Genomic DNA, 19,671 nt, shown 5'->3' with positions numbered 1-19,671 from the left:
GGGTTGTTGAAGATCAGTTCTAGCCCAGGGTGTCTTGAAGACATCATTATCAGAACACTTTTGCTTTAAGTCCGTTTAACTTTGACATCAAGGAATCAGAGCTCCAGATGAGTACAGACTCCTTATTTTGTCTATACAGGCTAATGGAAAACCTTAAAAGTACATTTAGAGTACTGAATGGACCTAAATTTAGTACCATTAATCTTGTATGTCTTGTATGCACCACAACATTGCTAATCTATCTATACACATTGATTGTATAAAACAGTAAAACACTTCTGTTTCACAGAAATACGTATGTACATAATTCCAAGACTGTTCATCATCGCTGTGGTGCTTATCTGCTACGTTTTCTAAATTATTTCTGACCGTATCATGCATATTCTTTATCCGTTCATACGCCAACATGGCCCTCATCTGGAGCCCTGAGGAATGTTGTAAGATATATGGAATTATTGATGTTGCTCACTTGAACTTGGTGTTAATTCCTCCCAGCACCACTGGGTTGTATGATCCCCAAGGAGTTGAGAATGATAATTGGAAGCCACATAGATCCATTGGTCAGGGAAGCAATAAACTGTACTAAAGGAAATGAGAGGTCTAGATAGGTACCATCTATAAATGTATACAGTGGTGATGATGATCAAATCAGCAAAGGTTCTCTGTTTTCAGACTTATATGTGCAGTTTGAGTGAGTGAGTGAGTTTAGTTTTAGGCCGCACTCAGCAATATTCCAGCTATATGGCAGCGGTCTGTAAATAATCGAGCCTGGACCAGACAATCCAGTGATCAACAACATTAGCATCGATCTGCGCAATTTGGAACCGATGACATGTGTCAACCAAGTCAGTGAGCCTGACCACCCGTCCCCTTTTACGACAAGCATAGTCGTCGTCTGTGGCAAGCTTGGGTTGCTGAAGGCCTATTCTACCCCGGACCTTCACGGGTTGTGCAGTTTGATGAGAAGATTTTTAAGGTGTAGGTGTCCAAAACATGTGCGCAAAAATTTTTTTGTGTGGTTTCATTAGTGTTTTCCGTGAAAAACGCATGTTTCTGCATTAACGTGAACACCGCATTTGTGATAAATCTAGTGAGACTTCATTGAATTATTTGTCTCTTTGATGGATATGTGATTGATGAGGTGCAGGAAAACATGCATATCTTGCTTATGAAATGTTGGTACATGAGTACCAAGTTGTGTAATTATCCATTGTTCTTGGAGCCTTGGTTAGGTTTGGTACTCCAAGTTTGCCATCAAGAGCACAGCCCCTCTATTACTGGCTAATGCTCTTCATGTAGTCCAAAATGCGATCATTGAGGACTATGCATCTCTTCCTGGGAGAAGTTCCATTGGCTTTCTGGGCTGGTAGTAAAGGGGATGAAGGCTATGAGCTGATAATGAGCCCAAACAAGCTTCATATTAGTCTCAATGCCGTGAGGTAGCCTAGTGGTTAAAACATTCACTCGTCATGCAAAAGTCCCCACATGGGTACAATGCGTGACGCACATTTCTGGTGTGCTCGTGTGATATTGCTGAAATATTGCTAAAAGTAGTGTAAAACCATACCTGCTCACTCATATTAGTTTCATTCAAATATCTTAATATACTACTGCCGCTTAATTGCTCCCCGCACCAGCCGAGCTTATCTGTTGTTCTGATAGCCCTCATTTCCTATTGATGAAACTCTTTGCAATTTGCCTTCTTCCTCAAACAATTTAAATCTTAAAGACAATTTATCTTTCGGGAAATCTAATTTGAATGGCCAATAGCTGTCTAGCCTCTGAAGGCGAGTATTTCACTTAGCTAACTTTATTTGATTATTGACGAAGACAATTTCATGTTGACTCCCCAAATATAGGATGTGTATAGGTCAGCATTGCATCAGAGCTTTGGTAATGCCATTAGTCTTCCCGTCCACCTCTTATTTTCGCTTGCATCTTGGTTTCGGTGTGATTTGATTCTGACATGACTTGATTACAGGGGGATAATGGCATTACGCAGCATGCTAGTCTTGCTCTAGGTAAATTATGCAGTAGATATGTACCTTGTGAGTTGTGGTAGGGGCTGGTGTGTCAATTTTGGGACATTCTGGACCCGTCTGTCACGTTTCTTAGTGCAGAGAGTTCTTGCTGACAACTTTAGTTGGGCAAAAGGAGCTTGATAGTCAGTTTCTGTTGGGCAGTATTTGGGATGCTGAAAGGTTGTTTGTTTTTTGTGTCTGGTTTTTCCTGTTTTATGGTTGTTGACTGTCAATCTAAGTGTAGCTTTCAAAGTGATTTTTGTCTACTTTGGAACAGAGAATCATTTGTTGGTGTAGATGAGTTCATGTGTGTGCAGGATGATTTTAGTTGTAGTCTTGTGAGAAGTGTATTTACACTCAACTCCATGCTGCCTTACTGCAGTTCTACATAAATGCATCACATCTTCCCAACTTCTCCAAGTACACCCAATCTCACCGCATCACCTCACCACATACCCCCAACCTCACCACACAACCTCACCACACAACTCCTCCACATGCACCCAACCTTGCCACACAACTTCACCACATGCACCCAACCTTGCCACACAACTTCACCACATGCACCCAACCTCACCACATACACCCAACATCACCACACAAACTCACCACATAACCACATCACACAACTCCTCCACATGCACCCAGCCTTACCACACAACCTCACCACACAACCTCACCACACAACCTCACCACACAACTCCTCCACATGCACCCAACCTTACCACACAACCTCACCACATACCCGCAACCTCACCACACAACCTCACCACACAACTCCTACACATGCACCCAACCTCACCACACAACTCCTACACATGCACCCAACCTCACCACACAACATCACCACATACACGCAACGTCACCACACAAACTCACCACATAACCTCACAACATCCACCCAACTTCACCACATACACCCAACCTCATCACATAACCTCACTGCATATACTCAACCTCACCACATGCACTTACCACATGCACTAAACTTCACATAACCACACCATATACACTAAACCTCACCACATAACCACACCAAATACACTCAACCTCACCACACAAACTCACCACATAACCTCACAACATCCACCCAACTTCACCACATACACCCAACCTCATCACATAACCTCACTGCATATACTCAACCTCACCACATGCACTAAACTTCACATAACCACACCATATACACTAAACCTCACCACATAACCACACCAAATACACTCAACCTCACCACATAACCACACAACATACACTAACCTCACCACATAACCACACTATATACACTAAACCTCACCACATAACCACACCACAAACACTAATCCTCTCCACATAACCATGCAACATACACTAAACCTCTCCACATAAACACACAACATACACTAAACCTCTCCACATAGCCACACCACATGCACTAAACCTCACCATATAGCCATACCATATACACTAATCATCACCACATAACCACACCATATACACTCAACCTCACCACATACACTAAACCTCTCCACATATCCACACAACATACACTAAACCTCACCACATAACCACACCACATGCACTAAACCTCACCTCATAACCACACCACAAACACTAAACCTCACCACATAACCATACCACATACACTAAACCTCACCACATAACCACACCATATACACTAAACCTCACCACATAACCACACCATATACACTAAACCTCTCCACATAACCACACCACATACACTAAACATCTCCACATAACCACACAACATACACTAAACATCTCCACATAACTACACCACATACACTAAACCTCACCACATAACCACACAACATACACAAAACCTCACCTCATAACAACACCACAAACACTAAACCTAACCACATAACCTCACTGCATACACTCAAGCTATCCACTCAACCTCTCCATATACACTCAAGCTATCCACTTAACCTCTCCATGTACACTCAACCTCACCCCATGACCTCACCACATTCACCCAACCTCACCACATAATTTAGCCACAAACACCCAGTGAGACCGATAACCTCGACATATCCATGTAAGGCTTCCTGTTGTCAGTCTGCAAGTGTGACGACCTCTGCTGGAGTAGGTCACTGCTAACTTACTTGACCAATGCTTTAGTTCAAGATGGTCCTGTTCAAGATGGTCCTTCAGTTCAGCTTGTCAGGGAACCTTGTATAAATTGCAATACCCAATAATGGTAATTTCCACAGATGGACACCTTGAGTTGAACCCAACTAGTCTCCCTGTGATTTCTGACTCGTGATTCATGTCTATACATTCTACACAAGAAAAACAGAATGAGTCTGTTTGAAAAATAACCTGTCACGGTAGAATGAAGACAAACTTATGTCACATCTTGCTAAAACATTTAGTTGTAAGTTACCTTAGTCAGTTTAAAAAGAAATTCAGCATACCTGAAATCTGAAGACAGTGTCTCAGGGCTGACAATAGCTATATATCATTTAAGACCGATGTTCATCAACAAATTAGGAATGGATAAATGATAAATACCGAAGAAGTAACTATGAGCACTAATGCCAAAACAAATCAGAAAGAAAAGAATATATTTCACACCTCTGGTAAGTGGTGACATATTTATATACCGCGAATAAAAGTTTAAAGCGCCAGCCTATTTCAAAACTAAGGTGTGAAACTGTGTAAACGTTGAACTAATTGGGAAGACCGATCAATATTTAGAGAAGGTTCATCTGGTAACTGATTTAGGGATGTCATAATCATTTGTATTTATAATTAAAGGAAATATTGTTACAGATATGTTGACACTGCATTTTAAAGCAACATAACTATTCCTGTTGTGCTTATAAAAGACTATTAAATTTAGGTGTCACTTGTTAAAAGTGACAGTCATGTGACCATATAGCAGTTATTTCTGATTTTCACTTTTCAAAGTAACCTTTTTGAGGAAAACAAAATGCATGTTTTCCTAAAGCACATGCAACCTGTTGAAAGTGACAGGATAATTTCCATTGTGGGTTTGTTTTTAAACTGAAAGTACTGAGCCAAATTATGATAGCTCTTTTTTCTGAAAGATTTCCAATGTGCCAACCTATATTTTTGCAAGATATATTGGGTGGCGCTTAACTTTTTATTCACGGTATATTATTATCGATGACCCAATTTTAAAATCGATACTCAGGAATGATTTTTTTCATTTGATGATATTTCTGACCATCATTCTTTTAGTCTGCCCTAAAAATAGGATATTTTTTATTCCTATATAGCTTCATTGCAGGAATATTTATCATTCAAGGTTTTCGGTTATCCCTGTTGGTACAGACCCTGTGTAACCATGTACACTTTTTAATTACAGACACTGGGAGTAGCTGTAAAAAGTCCCAATAGGACCATCGACAGCGCTGTGAGCGGTTTACGACAGGCATTCGCCAGGGTCCTCAACTGGCCTATAGACAACATCAGAGTAGATCGCATCAGTGTAAGTGTTTAATTATTGCAGAATATGTCAGAGGGAATATTGTGTCGTAACACACAGTGTTATTGATCTGACTGTCTTCAAAGATTTTATAAACAATGGTTTGTTGTTAGCGTCAGGTGTGGAAGGATTGTGGGCCAGGGTTTTCTCTCCCAGGATAATACCATTAATACTATTGATGAAGGTTATGAAAATATTTCTGTGATGAAATGAAACAAGTCTTGATTATACTGTTGATTTTCAGCGATGATTATTTGGAATTTGTTTTATTAAATATGTTTGTACTACTAATATATGCTGGGACTATCGAAGGGCAAAGATGCCTCATTGTTAATGTTTTTGTTCAGCGTGTTAAAGGCTTAGTTTATAATCGCTTTTTTTGTGCAATATGTAAATCCTGTTTCTGGTTTAAATCACAGCACAATCAATGTAATTGTTGATGGAATGGTGCTTTGCCATTCTTACTCGTTCACTGTAAAAATAGGTAGAAAAAAAGATATGGTTCCGAAATTTCTGCCGTTAAAATACCAATACCTGAGTTTGATTCCTTATCTTGTATAATTTCTAAAACTCTGTGCATTAAGAGTCGGACATGTCAATCAGGTGATTACAGTGTGTGATATGAGTGGATGATACAAGTGTGTAATATCAGTGTGTGATAAAAGCTTGAGATATGACTGTGTGATATGAGTGTGTGACCTGAGTGCATTTGTGTCACGATGACCTGCTGTATGATCATTAATCAAGCAGCAGTCTCTGGTGCATGTTGTTGTCACTGTTATTTATAGGCCACCATGATAGGGTTCCAGTAGTACTGACTTTGGCAGGAGTACGATGTTTAGTCAATCATCCTTATGAAGAGAGAAATTAGTATAACAGATTGTGTATCAAGGACTTGTAGGGCAAAAGCCTGGAACAAAATTAGATATATGTTATAGGGAACAGCTTTGTGGATAACAACTTTTATTTCATGACTGACCTTCGTGAGCTAAGTTACAGATTCTTGTACCGTTGTCAGCTATGAAACATTGCACTCACCAAATTGAAGAAGTTGTCATCCATAAAGTTTGTTCAATATTGTACTACCCAACTTCTAAAATGACATTCAAAGAAATTAGATGTATGTTAATATTGTCTGTTTTGTGATATTGAACCAGCCAAGGTAGTTTTCAGTCAGAAAGCAGTGTCTTCACTTTGTACCTCCTTGTTTCAGACCACAGACGGTGTCCTCCCTTTCTTCTCCCAGGTTTCAGTCCACAGACAAATTTCAATTGGCATACACTGTCTTTCCTTCGTACTTCCTTGTTTCAGTTGGCAGACAATATTATCACCTTGTACTTCCTTGTTTCAGTTGTCAGGCAGTGTCACCACCTTGTACCTTTCAGTTGTCAGACAGTGTCACCACCTTGTACCTTTCAGTTGTCAGACAGTGTCACCACCTTCTACATGTTTCAGCTGACAGACAGTGTCAGCACCTCATATTTCCTTGTTTCAGTTGGCAGGCAATGTCATCAGCTTGTATTTCCTGCAAACTGGGAGTGTGGATGACTTCTTCCAAACCTCAGATCTCATTCCGGCTACAATGGTCCTACGGCCGGGCATGCTGGCCTCAATCCAGAAGGAGGCTCCGCAGCTCAACATCACACGCATCATGCAGGACGTAAGCACAGTATACCTACAAACCTTTGATACTTAGTCTCATTTCTGTCCTAGTTCGTTTTATACATGAATGCACAAAGTCATATTTTTGGTTGGTTGCTTGCTGTGTTGTTCAGTGACACATTCAGCAATATTTCAGCTGGTGAGAGTCTGGACCAGACAAGCAAGTGACTGACATGTGTCAACAAAGTCAGTGATCCTGACCCTCCGATTCCATTAGATATGGGTTACTGAGGATATTTCTAACCCAGATCTTCACTGGTTTTAATGTTTGAGGATTTTTATAGAGCAGTTAAGTGTTGACTTGGTTTACCCATTTCATCCAGTAGCTGTTGTGTACATCAATGCTCTTAATGTCAACCACTGAATTTTCTGGTTCATATTCAGTTATGAGCAGACTGGTAAGCAACAAATTAAAGTCTAATTTTAGGAATTATCTATGAATACCTGTTACGATTGTGGTGTGTTTGTGTGTGCATTACAGCACGGCATCTACAGTCATCCGTATGATGTACCTCCCATCTGGTCACAGCCTTACTTCCCCTATATCATCGCAGGAACCGGTGTCATCTTCTTCATTATGTTCATCCTCCTGGTGAGTAGCTGTTTGTGTTGCTATGGCAACAGACATTTGTGCTTGTGTTAGTTTGTTTTCATGTGAGTACAACATTACGTAAAGCAACAAAGCATGTTGTAACTCTTCTGATTTAGCACATTGCTACGGTAACAATGATGTTGTTTAGTGTAGATTCATCTTCCCTATGAAGGGTATATCACGTTGCTATTGCATCATATCATGTAGCCCACTTTCTTCCTCCTGATGAATGGTCAGTCATGTTGCTATGGCAACAAATCATGTTTTAGGATATGTTCATCATTCTCATTAATTTTTTACAGACTGTGGTGGTATCATGTCTTTTTATGACAATTGAAAGTTGTTACAGATGACCAAGATATTTTTTATGGTTTAATCCTCTTTTATCCCTTCCACATAACGTATCAGGGGCATTCCACATCCCTTCACCAGGTGAATCTGATGAAGGGATCTGGAATGACCCTGCAACTGTGTGGAAAAGATTCAAGGAGATTGATCCATAAAGAATAGCTTGAGGTGATGTAGCCAGAGTATTGTATGAATATTAATTTGTATGGAATGATATGTTTACTGTCAGATTTTTTTTAAACTTTTTTGGCTAATTGAAATGAAAACTTGGATCACTGGGTACAAGTCAGTTACCACTGAATGATATTGCTGGCTCCACTTCTAATTATATATATTAATATATATAGTTGATGTTCCTTAACACTGCTGACCCATGGCCAGGTATTAGTTACTATCTTGGTTTATTGGAGGCGATAGACTAATTGCACTTACTGGCAAAATTATTAAAATTGTCATTCATTCTCAATATTGTAATTTTAGAAAATAAAATTCCCTAATTCAGAGTTAAAAGATGGTATGAATAAATCCGGAAGTCACTTATCTAAATAGAAATGTTTCTATATAGGGCCATAAAACTGGCAGTTGAAGAGCTGCTACTAGCAGTAATACACTTCTGATCTGATCTTCCAGCTGTACCTGTGCTGCTGTAGAAAGAATGATAAGAAAGAAAAGCTGGAGGAGCCTTTGCCGACCCAGCAGATATTCTACCCCACAATCAAGCCCGACGTGAAGGACCCTTTGACCATACAGCCCGAGGGTACTCCAGTTTTTGTTGCCAAGGGTTGCATGACAACCATTCCAGCTCAACCCATGAGGGTCAAGGCCAAAGGTCTTCTTGAAAGGTCAGTGTCATGTTGGATGGTAGTTGAAAGGATCGCTTGAGGCTGTGGTGTTGTCATTAGCAACATTGTCCTGGGTCTTTATGCTGTGGTGATTTTGTTGGAATAATTATTGGAGTAGGTTGTCATGTGACTGGACTTGTTCAAAGGCATAGATTGACAGAGGGATTTATTTGATTTGTCACGTATAATTATGAAGTAGACATTTTTGACTCTTTAAAAGTTCATATGTGACATGTAATTATTTGAATGACCACTGTTATCTGAGAGTGACAACTGGCTATTGGTTAAAGGTCTGAATCCTCTAATGTGTACAATGTCTGAAAGGACCACTCCTGGTGTCCCAGTCATGAAATTATTGAATATTGCCCAAAGAGGTTTTAGACCATCGGTGGTGGAAATAACCCATTACATGATGCCCTAGCCTAGTAGGGGCTTTTTTTGTCATGCTGTACAGGGGTCAAGTTGTCTTTCTGATGTTAATTATGTTGTTTATTTATAAAGAAAAAGGCATAGTGGTTTAGTTAGTGGAAAAATTATGAGAGCAAGTGATTTTACATATGCCACTGAACTGGACTACACAAGCAATTTTAAATTTTTTTCCACCCTGATTATACTCACTATGGAGCCCATACTGGCAGAAGATGGTGGGTGTTTATGAATACATACCAGGGTACTACAAAAACAGCAAGCAACACTTAATGTTCTTGGCGAGACTGATAGCATATCTTGTGCCTTGACTTTGTGATTGTTGTTCAAAATATCAATCACTGGATTGTCTGATCCAGACTAACCCACAGGTCACTGGATTATGGCAGGAAGTTTTCTGAGTAGAACATGAAATAACTAACAGAATATGAAGTCTTGATTTCAACGAAAGTAGCAGTTTGTAAATTCAGAAAATGTAATCTGTCAAAACGAATTGCATATATTGAGATTTTGAAATGATGGAAGTGCTGGTGAAAATATGTTTCACTTATCTAGCCAGTAATGTTTCTTAACCATGGGGCAGCAGGCAGGCATTGGCAATGTACATCAATGTCAAGTAATGTTAGCTTTGACTCAATGTCATAAGGCACAGCTATTTGCTGTCTAGAGTTGGCTCCCTTGATTATTCCTTAAAACTATGAATGTAGGTTCAAATCCAGGTTTATCCCAGATATGTTTCTAGGTTTGTCAGCACCATAGCTATGTTAGTGGGTTTCACCAAAGAGGTAAATAAATACACATTGTGTGTTCTTTTCACGTCAAACAGACAGGGGCTGTGAGTGAGTGAGTTTAGTTTTACGCCGCACTCAGCAATATTACAGCTATATGGCGGCGGTCTGTAAATAATCGAGTCTGGACCAGACGATCCAGTGATCAACAACATGAGCATCGATCTGCGCAATTGGGAACCGATGACATGTGTCAACCAAGTCAGCGAGTCTGACCACCTGATCCCGTTAGTCGCCTCTTACGACAAGCTGAGTCGCCTTTTGTGGCAAGCATGGGTTGCTGAAGGCCTATTCTACCCCGGGACCTTCACGGGTCTGGGGGCTGTTATAGTGGTGTCGCTGAAGACCCACTTTTGATTCCCCACATGGGCACAGTGTGTAAAGCCCATTTCAGGTGTCCCCCCATTGTGATATTGCCTCACTCAAGCTGAGATGTCCAGTTAGAACAGGAATTCTTCTCAAAGTGGCATTGAACCCAACACAAGCTCTCACTGTATGTAACCCTGTTATATCCTTTGTTGATGTATTTATCATTGCTACTGTCATTTCCAGTCGACGAGGGTCGAACGCTTCCTTAACAATTGATCTCAACCCCTCACCAGAACTGGCAAGATGGGATGGAACTCCACCCAAGGAGAGGTAGGTCTTAACTGTTCATACTTCATGGAAATGTCAACGCCCCAGACGTGCAATTTGGAATAGACCCCTAGCAATCAATGCTCATAGGAAGTCTCTTCAATTTCAGTTATGTTGCAACATACGCGTAAATCCCAAGTCAAGGCTCACAGTCCATTCTATTTTAGTGCTTATGGCTCAGTTAACAGTGCAAGGGCTGGACATGAATTATCATCGTGCCAGTGATACACCACTAAAAAACCCCACTCCAAGCACATCAAAATGACAAACGTTTGATTACACACCATTATATCCTTATGCAATAGTATGCTCCGCTCAGTCACTCACTCTGCGACGTCATCAGTCATCATGACATGCAGTGTAGTGTCTGCGAGCTCTCACAGTTGTACAGTCTCAAAGCCTGAGGAAATGTTGTTAATTAGGACACCGACTGTTTGATTGTGAGTGAATATTGCATGATGTAGAAGGGTCATAGGTACACTCAGTGCAGTCCAGGTGCAGGGCAGACTTACTGTCCTGTTCACAGTATACAGAGCGAATGTGCTTCCAGGACACACAAATGTGTATATGTGTATAAATATATGATATTGCATCCTGGGGGATTAGAAAATTATTCAATACAGAATTCTTGTATTTAAAGTAATTATAAAATGTCACCATGCACTACATTTCATGCACACTTTGGACTCTCGTGTATCATGTAAGGACCTGAGAACTTGGCAGCTGGGGGTCCTCTGGATCGTCACTATTGTAGATGAAGTTGATACCCATTTAATGTAAAGTCAATGCCAGAAAATAACCAGGGTCAATTATCCACCAAGATTACTATGGGAGTAAATGTGAAAATAGTGATGTGGATTATGTGAGTGAAGAACACGTATACCCTTAGTAGCCGACACATGCACCAGACTTGTTAACGTGTAAAATGAATATATATTTTTACTTCATGAAATCTATCACCAGTGGAGATCCATGTTAGAATTGGCTTCAGTAACACTGTCATAAATAGAAGGCAACCAATATGATCATGTGGCCATGCTTGCTGTCATATTGCCGGAATATTGCTGAGTGTGGCTTAAAACTTAACTCACTCACTCGCCTCTGGTACCCATCTATTGCTAGAACATTGAGTAAGTACAGATTTGCCTGTTTCATTATGTAGAAGTCCAGCTCTCAACGTCAATGGGTAGTTCCGGTCTGGTATAAAATTAATTAAAATTTGAACATGAATATCTGGTATTCATCATTTAGTCATTTCCGTTTGATCTATATATGATAATGGAAACCAGTACACTTGTTATATAAAAGCAGTGTTTTTTGTGTTATCAAAAAACACTCATTCTGTAGTTTTGGTAGTTGTAGAGGGACTGTCAATTTTATCCTTTAAATAAATCTATGTTATGTGCTGAAACTATGTTATGTGCTTAGAAAATCAAACAAAAATGAAATCTTAATTATATTTTCAAAATCATCTATGTTTTGGCATTGTCTTTGGACAGTGTGTCAGTATAGGAATGACTTTGTACAGTGTTTATGCACCTATTATGTAGATACACCTGTGTCAGTGAGCAGAAGAAGAATGACATATATTCGAAGATGATGTCTGTGTTTATATTCAGAGTGGGTACAGTGTTAATGGTTGTTATTGTTTCTCCACAGTTCTGGCCTGGAATTTTTGCTCTCTGCAGGAAACCGACTTAGTCGCAGAGATTTACGAAATGCTGTTAAACACCCGAAAGCTTTATATGAGGAATTCTGGGTGAGAAAACAGAATTTTACTTATCTTTCAAGTTTACACATATGAATTAATAATTGTTGTTCGTTTACAACTACAAGTGGTTAATGCAAGTTCATATTGTGCATGGTTTCTTGATAAACTTTGATTAAACTTGAACGGTGTGAGATTGAATTTTTGTTTGTTGTAACTTTCTACTGAGTCTATGTTCATTATTTCAGGAAATTCCAACTAATCATACAGAGAAAGTGTCGGTGGCTGGCTCAGGGATGAAAAATAGATATAAAACTATTATACCAAGTGAGTTTCCTACTCTGTGCTATGACCGCCTTCGTCGGTAGTGGCAAAACCACACAGATCTGTTGACTTCATAATCCATCAGCCCTGTTCAGTTGTCTCTGTTTCCAGAATCAATAGATTCAAGTGATTCCTCTTTCTTAGGGGTGAAAAATAATTGTAAACCAACAGTCACTGTGGTCTGTAATCTGTTTTGTTGAAAAACATGATCAAATTGATTCCTGGAAACTGTAAGACTATTAACTGCGTATTGACACTAGAAACATCGCAAACAATTGTTTTGTTGTGTCATCAGCAGGGGTGGCGTCATTCAAATCATACTGTTACGTAATGTTAGAATTACGTCACAAATGAGCAACTCCAGATGCTACCATGGGAACCAGATGAAACGCCCAGCCGGTGACACTTCACTGCTGTACCCGTACTCGATGTAAATGAGTGCAGACAGTAAAACCGTTTGGTTTAATTTTTTGTATACAATGTCGATAAACATCTGGTGTTGGCCAATTTCCTATTGTTATTGAGTATTTGAAGCACAGGAATATTTCATTTGAAACCTCCAGCTGACACCGTCAGTTCCAAATTTATTCCCAGGCATCAAATACTCAATAACACCTGGAAAATGGCCAACACATGACGTTTATCACCAAAATATAGAACCATTACACCAAATAAGTATCTTACTTTCTGCAAACATCTCGCCTCTTTTGACAACGGTGTAAAAATGGAACTGTCTTGTACGTTTTATCATAACTTCTACTTCTTTCTTTCAGATAAACCCAGCATTAAATTGTCTTCATCATAATTGTGAATTATAAATGCATGTATATGAAGTGATGCATTCCTGGTCACTGTTTCAGATGAACACAGTAGAGCCGTTCTGCCAGATGGAGAAAGGGATCCTCTCTCCTCGTACATCAATGCAAACTATATAAAGGTCGGCACATCTACCACGCAAAGAATTAATTGATTTAAGGTTGAGAACTTTCTGTCGTTGTAGCCATAATCATGTCAGTAATTCTGGGTCAGAACAGGTTCTTGTTAGGACTGACTTCTTCTTCTATGCCCTTATGACTTGTCTGTGTGGACCTTGTTATCAAACACTTTGTGGATTGGTAGAGTTTGACTGGCGAGTTGCCTGGTTGGTTTTAGTTACCAAACACTTATATCCTTTGATGGATATCAGATGCTGTGACTTGGTTTATTCCGTGTCATTGTACCTAGATGTCATGGGTCTTGATGGATTACTGGATTGTCTGCAGCCAACATCATGTTTACATTTTAGAAGGGATGGTTATGGAAACCATCACTATTAAAACAGACCGACCGACCGACCGACCGACCGACCGACCGACAGACAGACATGTTTTAGTCAAGTGTCACATATATGTAAACAAGATATAAAATACATACAATGAACACAAATGTTTACATTTATCCAGCTTTAACACTCTTATCTAGACATACCAGTCAAAATACATCAGAGTAAGTGAGTGAGTGAGTTGAGTTTTATGCCACACTCAGCAATATTCCAGCTATGTGGTGGCAGTCTGTAAATAATTGAGTCTGGCTCAGACAATACAGTGATCAACAGCATGAGCATCAATCTGTGCAATTGGGAACCAATGACATGTGTCAACCAAGTCAGCAAGCCTGACCAACTGATCCCGTTAGTTGCTTCTTACGACAAGCATAGTCCAAAACGCATCATAGGTCACCAGGTACAACCCTAATTGAGGTGTACCCCATTGAATTGTTGCAGGAATATTGCTGAAAGCAACGTTAAACCAACTCACTCACGGTGGAAGACCAACTCCCAGAATGAGTGAGATTCAATTTTCTAGAAACTGAAAGGATGTTTTTCTACAAGACTTGTGTAATGTTATGTGACATATTTCATGCACGGTCACTTCTTACAACCAGTGTAAGGTTGAGGTGCCTGGATCGAACCCACCTGTGACCAACTGTAAGAACCTTGGTGTCAGCTTCGAGTGCAGACACATTCTGTTTTGTGACAACCCCTAGTGTACAGTACACAACCCTGTGCACTTAAAAGAACTCATAAATCCGTTGGTATATGACCAGATGGTGGCCATATGAACACATGCAAACACCCAGCTACAGCAACATGCAGTAAACTTGTATCAAGTGCTTTGACTGTGTCCCAGTAAACCCAGATGTAAATTGGGTACCTTGTAAGGATGAGAGAGCCACAAAAACTTGGTGCATTTAGTGGCAGGAAGAGTTGTATGTTCCCAAAGAAGTTGAGATTGATACTGTGATGTGATGTGACATAGATTGAGGGAAACACGAACGTACAGTAAACTTGGACAAAGTGCTGTGACCATGTGTCCCAGTCCACCCAGCTGTTAAGTGGGAACTCCATTATGATGAGAGAGCCACAACAAACCTTGGTGCACCTAGTGGCAGCAAGAGTTGTATACTCTCCGGGGAGTTGGGATTGATAATACAATGTGACATTGAGATTTTATCCAATGATCAAGGAAAACACATACTAGTGTCTTGAGCATGGACTAGTTGCATGGATATGTGTGCTATATAAATATCCTATGATAATTTAGAGTTAGTCATAAGTGTACTGAAAACAAGATCGTAGGATCATTATTAAAAGACTTGTGTAATGTTAAGCGACATGTTGCTGCAGGGCTATGAGGGAGAGCCGAAGGCCTACATTGCTACCCAAGGACCTATGGCACACACCATTGTAGATATCTGGAGGCTGATTTGGTTCGAGAGGGTGCCCATTGTCGTCATGATCACAAAGTTAAAAGAAAAGAATAAGGTAGGTTTGTGAGGTGGTTTGATTGTGATCGTGAACTCTTCAAACAGCCATCACATTTTTGTTTCATAAAAAGCAAGAACAGAGGAGGCTGTCTAAACCGACAGTCATTGGGAGTGAATAAATAATCCAGTTTAGACAATATGCCAGATTGTAGAGCTGATTATAAATGTTCAAGTCAAGTATGGGACTGAGATTTCATGCCGGTATTGACAACTTGCCAGATTGCACAGATGCTGCTTTTGACAGCTTCTACTGTATAAGTAAGGCCAAACAAACTTGATTTCTTACTACCTTCTTGAGAAAAAGAAATGAGCAAACTTTTTAAAAAAATCAAATCAAAATGCTGTCAAGGTTCTTGTTAGATCAGTGTTCAAAAGCCATAGCCTTGAATTAGAATCTTAAATACAATGGAATCCATCTGTTACTGAACTACCTGGGACTCCAGTTATTCCAAAAGTAGTGCGAATTAGTCATTACTGTAGACACTTCCCTGATGTTACACGAACACTCACTCACTCACTCACTCACTCACTCACTCACTCACTCACTCACTCACTCACCAAAAGTGAGTAACCAAAATGTTTGTTTGAAGAATTCATTAACCATTGAGAACAGAAAAGATGTTTATTTAACAGACTGTTATTTTAATCAGCTACATCTGGAGTACTAAGCAGTGTTCTCATAGCAAGTTGATTTTCAGAACTTTTTAGTCTGTAACCCATAATTGATCGAGTCCAGATAATATGGCAAGCTTTATAGCAAGCTTTGATGATAAATTAAGAACCATTTCGTCGGTCGGAGAGAGAAGTGTGGATTACAGAGTAAAATGGTTTACAAAGAGTCTGGATGTGACAGATTCCACTGTATACATGTGTATCACTTCACAGACATGAGGACCCGTGAAGGTCCCGGCGTAGAATAGGCCTTCAGCAAACCATGCTTGCCATAAAAGGCGACTATGCTTGTCGTGAAAGGGGACTAACAGGATCGGATGGTCAGGCTCGCAGGCTTGGTTGACACGTGTCATCGGTTCCCAATTTCGCAGATCGATGCTCATGGTGTTGATCACTGGATTGTCTGGACCAGACACAATTATTTACAGACCGCCGACATATAGCTGGAATATTGCTGAGTGCAGCGTCAAACTAAACTCACTCACTCACAGACATGAGAAACACTCATCATTATATTTCTGTATTACTATCTCTCTTGCCAAATCACATTCGGGTCCCATCCAGACTCAGTCATGTAGTCTGCCTCCAGATTGATGGAATATTGCTGAGTGTGGCACTGAAAAAGAGAAACAGCAATCACAGAAATAAGCCAGTGGTGTTTATGGTGACCATTATCTATGCCTTGTGTTGTTTCAGCCAAAGTGTGAGAACTACCTCCCCGAAAGGTATGGCATATTTGGAGATGTAGAGGTCACTGTGGACAGAGCAATAGAGCGCAATGGATACGAAATACGCCATCTACATTTACGAGTAAGATTTCTTCTCTCATGCTTTTTGGGTATATTTTGATCATATATGTCAGCATGGATCTCATGTTAAGAAGAGAGAACAACTGGTTTGCCTGGCTATGTTATTGCAGTTAGTTTGTATAATTGTTTCTGGCACCAAAATGTTATTCAGTCTAACAGGAGTTCATATTTGGCTGTGAAAGATGTTAGGTGGTTAGACAGTCACTTTGTTCATTCCATTTCGTCTTTCCTGAGCTGTGATCTGGTGCACTTTTTTGTACAGGCCGGAATAGCACTAAGATACAGAAACAAACACAAACAACAGCATCCTGCAGTTTTAGACAATCATCCTCATGCTCTTTTGCAGTCTCAAGGTGAAACACGGAATGTAATCCATTATTGGTACACAGCGTGGCCAGACCACAAGCCCCCGACGTCCCCATGTATGTTGTTAGAGCTGGTGAAGGAGGTGGAGCTACGGAGATACAAGGCCGATGGGGTCACACCTAAAGGGCCAGTCCTTGTACACTGCAGGTACTATTACCATGTGGTGTTTTCTTACTTGTTGGCTTCTCCACATAGGTACAATATGTGAAACCCATTACTGGTGTCTCCGGTGGTGATATTGTTGGAATATTGCAAAAAACAGCGTTAAACCAGTCACTGACGAACTCGTCTTGTGTTAGGCTAATCCTCGTACACGGCAGGTACAGCTACCTCATGATATTTTCTAGCATGTTGGCATCCTGATGTTAGATCTGTGGAAGAACAACCTCGTCTTTAAAAACTGTGGCAATTTATTTGATACAGGCTTTTATCAGAGATATGTGCGCACACAGCTGCAATATCTACTGACTTTCACCACTGCCTAGATACCTTATGCTGCACACCACATAAGAATATGAAAAAATCATCTTTGCATCACAAATAGAACACAGATATCTTACCTCAGTATTTGTTTGTTCTAAGGGAGACTGTCATGTTGGATATAAGTCTTGCTTACGTGATTTCATGAGACTAGCAATATCATACTTTAAAACCCACAACCTACACTCACATTGGTGCAGTGTGTGAAGCCCATGTTAGATGTTCCCAGCTGTAATATTGCTGGAATGTTGCTAAAGACTGCATTAAACCAAAGTCACTCACTCACTCACTCAAGTCTTGTGTGTTGGACACACTTGTTTCTGTTGTGGTGTTAGATCGATGATGCAGTTTACCTCTCTGTGGACAAGGCATCCGACCTCAGAGGTCCATGTTGCGAATCCAGTCACAGGACTGCACATTAGTGTGTCACATTAAACCCTGGTGGTATAATTTGTTTGTTTCTTCTTTCATTTGGTTTGCATGTTTGATGGAATTGTTGACATTTCAATTTTAGCGCTGGTATTGGAAGAACAGGATGTTTTATTGCTACCAGCATCGGCATCCGACAGCTGAAAGAAGAACATTCTGTTGACGTTCTGGGAATTGTGTGCAGCATGAGACTCGACAGGTGGGTTGTCTGGGTGACAGAAAAATCACCTTGGTAAATACTGCTCATCAATATTTGTAATATTTGAACTACAAATATTGTTTGTTTGTAGATGTCAGTTTCTGATCAGTGAATAAATGAAATAACTCAAAATTTTTTTATAGTGGGTTTAACCAGATGTAATATTAAGTATCTCAGAGCAGCCACCAAGGGACTTTTCTGAAATTTGTTCTTGGCCTAACCATAGATAAATGTTCGTTCAGTTTACGGAACGTTCGCTTGCCATAGCCATTAATTCAAATGGGTTGTTGTCGGCACAGGTACTAAATATATGTTCCCAAAACAATGTCAAAGTACAGAAACTTAATTGGTACCTTAAATGGGGGTCCATATTCCACAACCCAAAACCTATAAGGTACCTGGTTGTTCATGTCTATCTTTTTGTGAATGGTACTGTGCATCTCAAAATATTTTATACTCTGACTGTGTGAATCTTTACAACACAATAAAATGCTTCTAATACAACAGCGTTGACTCGTCTTACGAGTTTATTTCCTTTTCCTGACTTTGGCTGGATTATGTTTACAGAAATGTAACGGGTACACATCTGTAGTGTCTGTTCCAACAATGACCCCTTTTAAGTGCCATTAATTCATTATAGAAATGTTTGTATAATATTTTGCTTACGACAGTATGACCTGTTCAATCCTATTTGACATGACCTCATGATGTGTTATCTGTGTTACAGGGGTGGAATGATACAGACTCATGAACAGTATGAGTTTATTCACAAGATGTTGAGTCAGTTCGAGCGAGATCTGGAGGATCCCTATCTGACAGAGTGAAGAGCACATCAAGGATCTCTGACTTGCCACTGGTCCAGACAAATCTTGTCTTCTGTAGGTTGTGGTCGCCATCTTGACTGAAGCATGATGGTACAAATGTCCACTTCCACTTCCTGGTTGGTAAGGGAAGAGTTATCTCCCTTCTTGATGGTTACAATTGATCAGGGACAAAGCTGGTATGGTAGAATATGATGATGGTGGTTGAAATTGTAGAATGAACGTGGATCTGATATAATTATCTTGTGTTAACATTTTTCAAATTGATGATATCACAAATGTTGACTTC

General features: G+C 40.0%; 1 protein-coding gene across 1 annotated transcript in view; it reads left to right on the top strand.

Moving 5' to 3' along the window:
* LOC137260624 (tyrosine-protein phosphatase non-receptor type 5-like) overlaps positions 1-19,443 on the top strand; it is a 49,447-nt gene extending 30,004 nt beyond the window's left edge. Inside the window, exons 3-15 of the mRNA XM_067798223.1 lie at positions 5,356-5,478; positions 6,971-7,135; positions 7,619-7,729; positions 8,708-8,919; positions 10,686-10,772; positions 12,429-12,528; positions 12,726-12,804; positions 13,662-13,738; positions 15,467-15,604; positions 16,975-17,088; positions 17,434-17,600; positions 18,448-18,561; positions 19,289-19,443. Of these exons, the coding sequence (XP_067654324.1) occupies positions 5,356-5,478; positions 6,971-7,135; positions 7,619-7,729; positions 8,708-8,919; positions 10,686-10,772; positions 12,429-12,528; positions 12,726-12,804; positions 13,662-13,738; positions 15,467-15,604; positions 16,975-17,088; positions 17,434-17,600; positions 18,448-18,561; positions 19,289-19,385 (1,584 nt within the window). The 3' untranslated portion in view covers positions 19,386-19,443. The remainder of the gene's footprint in view (positions 1-5,355; positions 5,479-6,970; positions 7,136-7,618; positions 7,730-8,707; positions 8,920-10,685; positions 10,773-12,428; positions 12,529-12,725; positions 12,805-13,661; positions 13,739-15,466; positions 15,605-16,974; positions 17,089-17,433; positions 17,601-18,447; positions 18,562-19,288) is intronic.
* Positions 19,444-19,671: the final 228 nt, after the last annotated feature.

The sequence above is a fragment of the Haliotis asinina genome, chromosome 14 (assembly GCF_037392515.1).
Source record: "Haliotis asinina isolate JCU_RB_2024 chromosome 14, JCU_Hal_asi_v2, whole genome shotgun sequence".
Classification (NCBI taxonomy): Eukaryota; Metazoa; Mollusca; class Gastropoda; order Lepetellida; family Haliotidae; genus Haliotis; species Haliotis asinina.
This window is presented reverse-complemented; position numbering and strand designations above follow the sequence as displayed.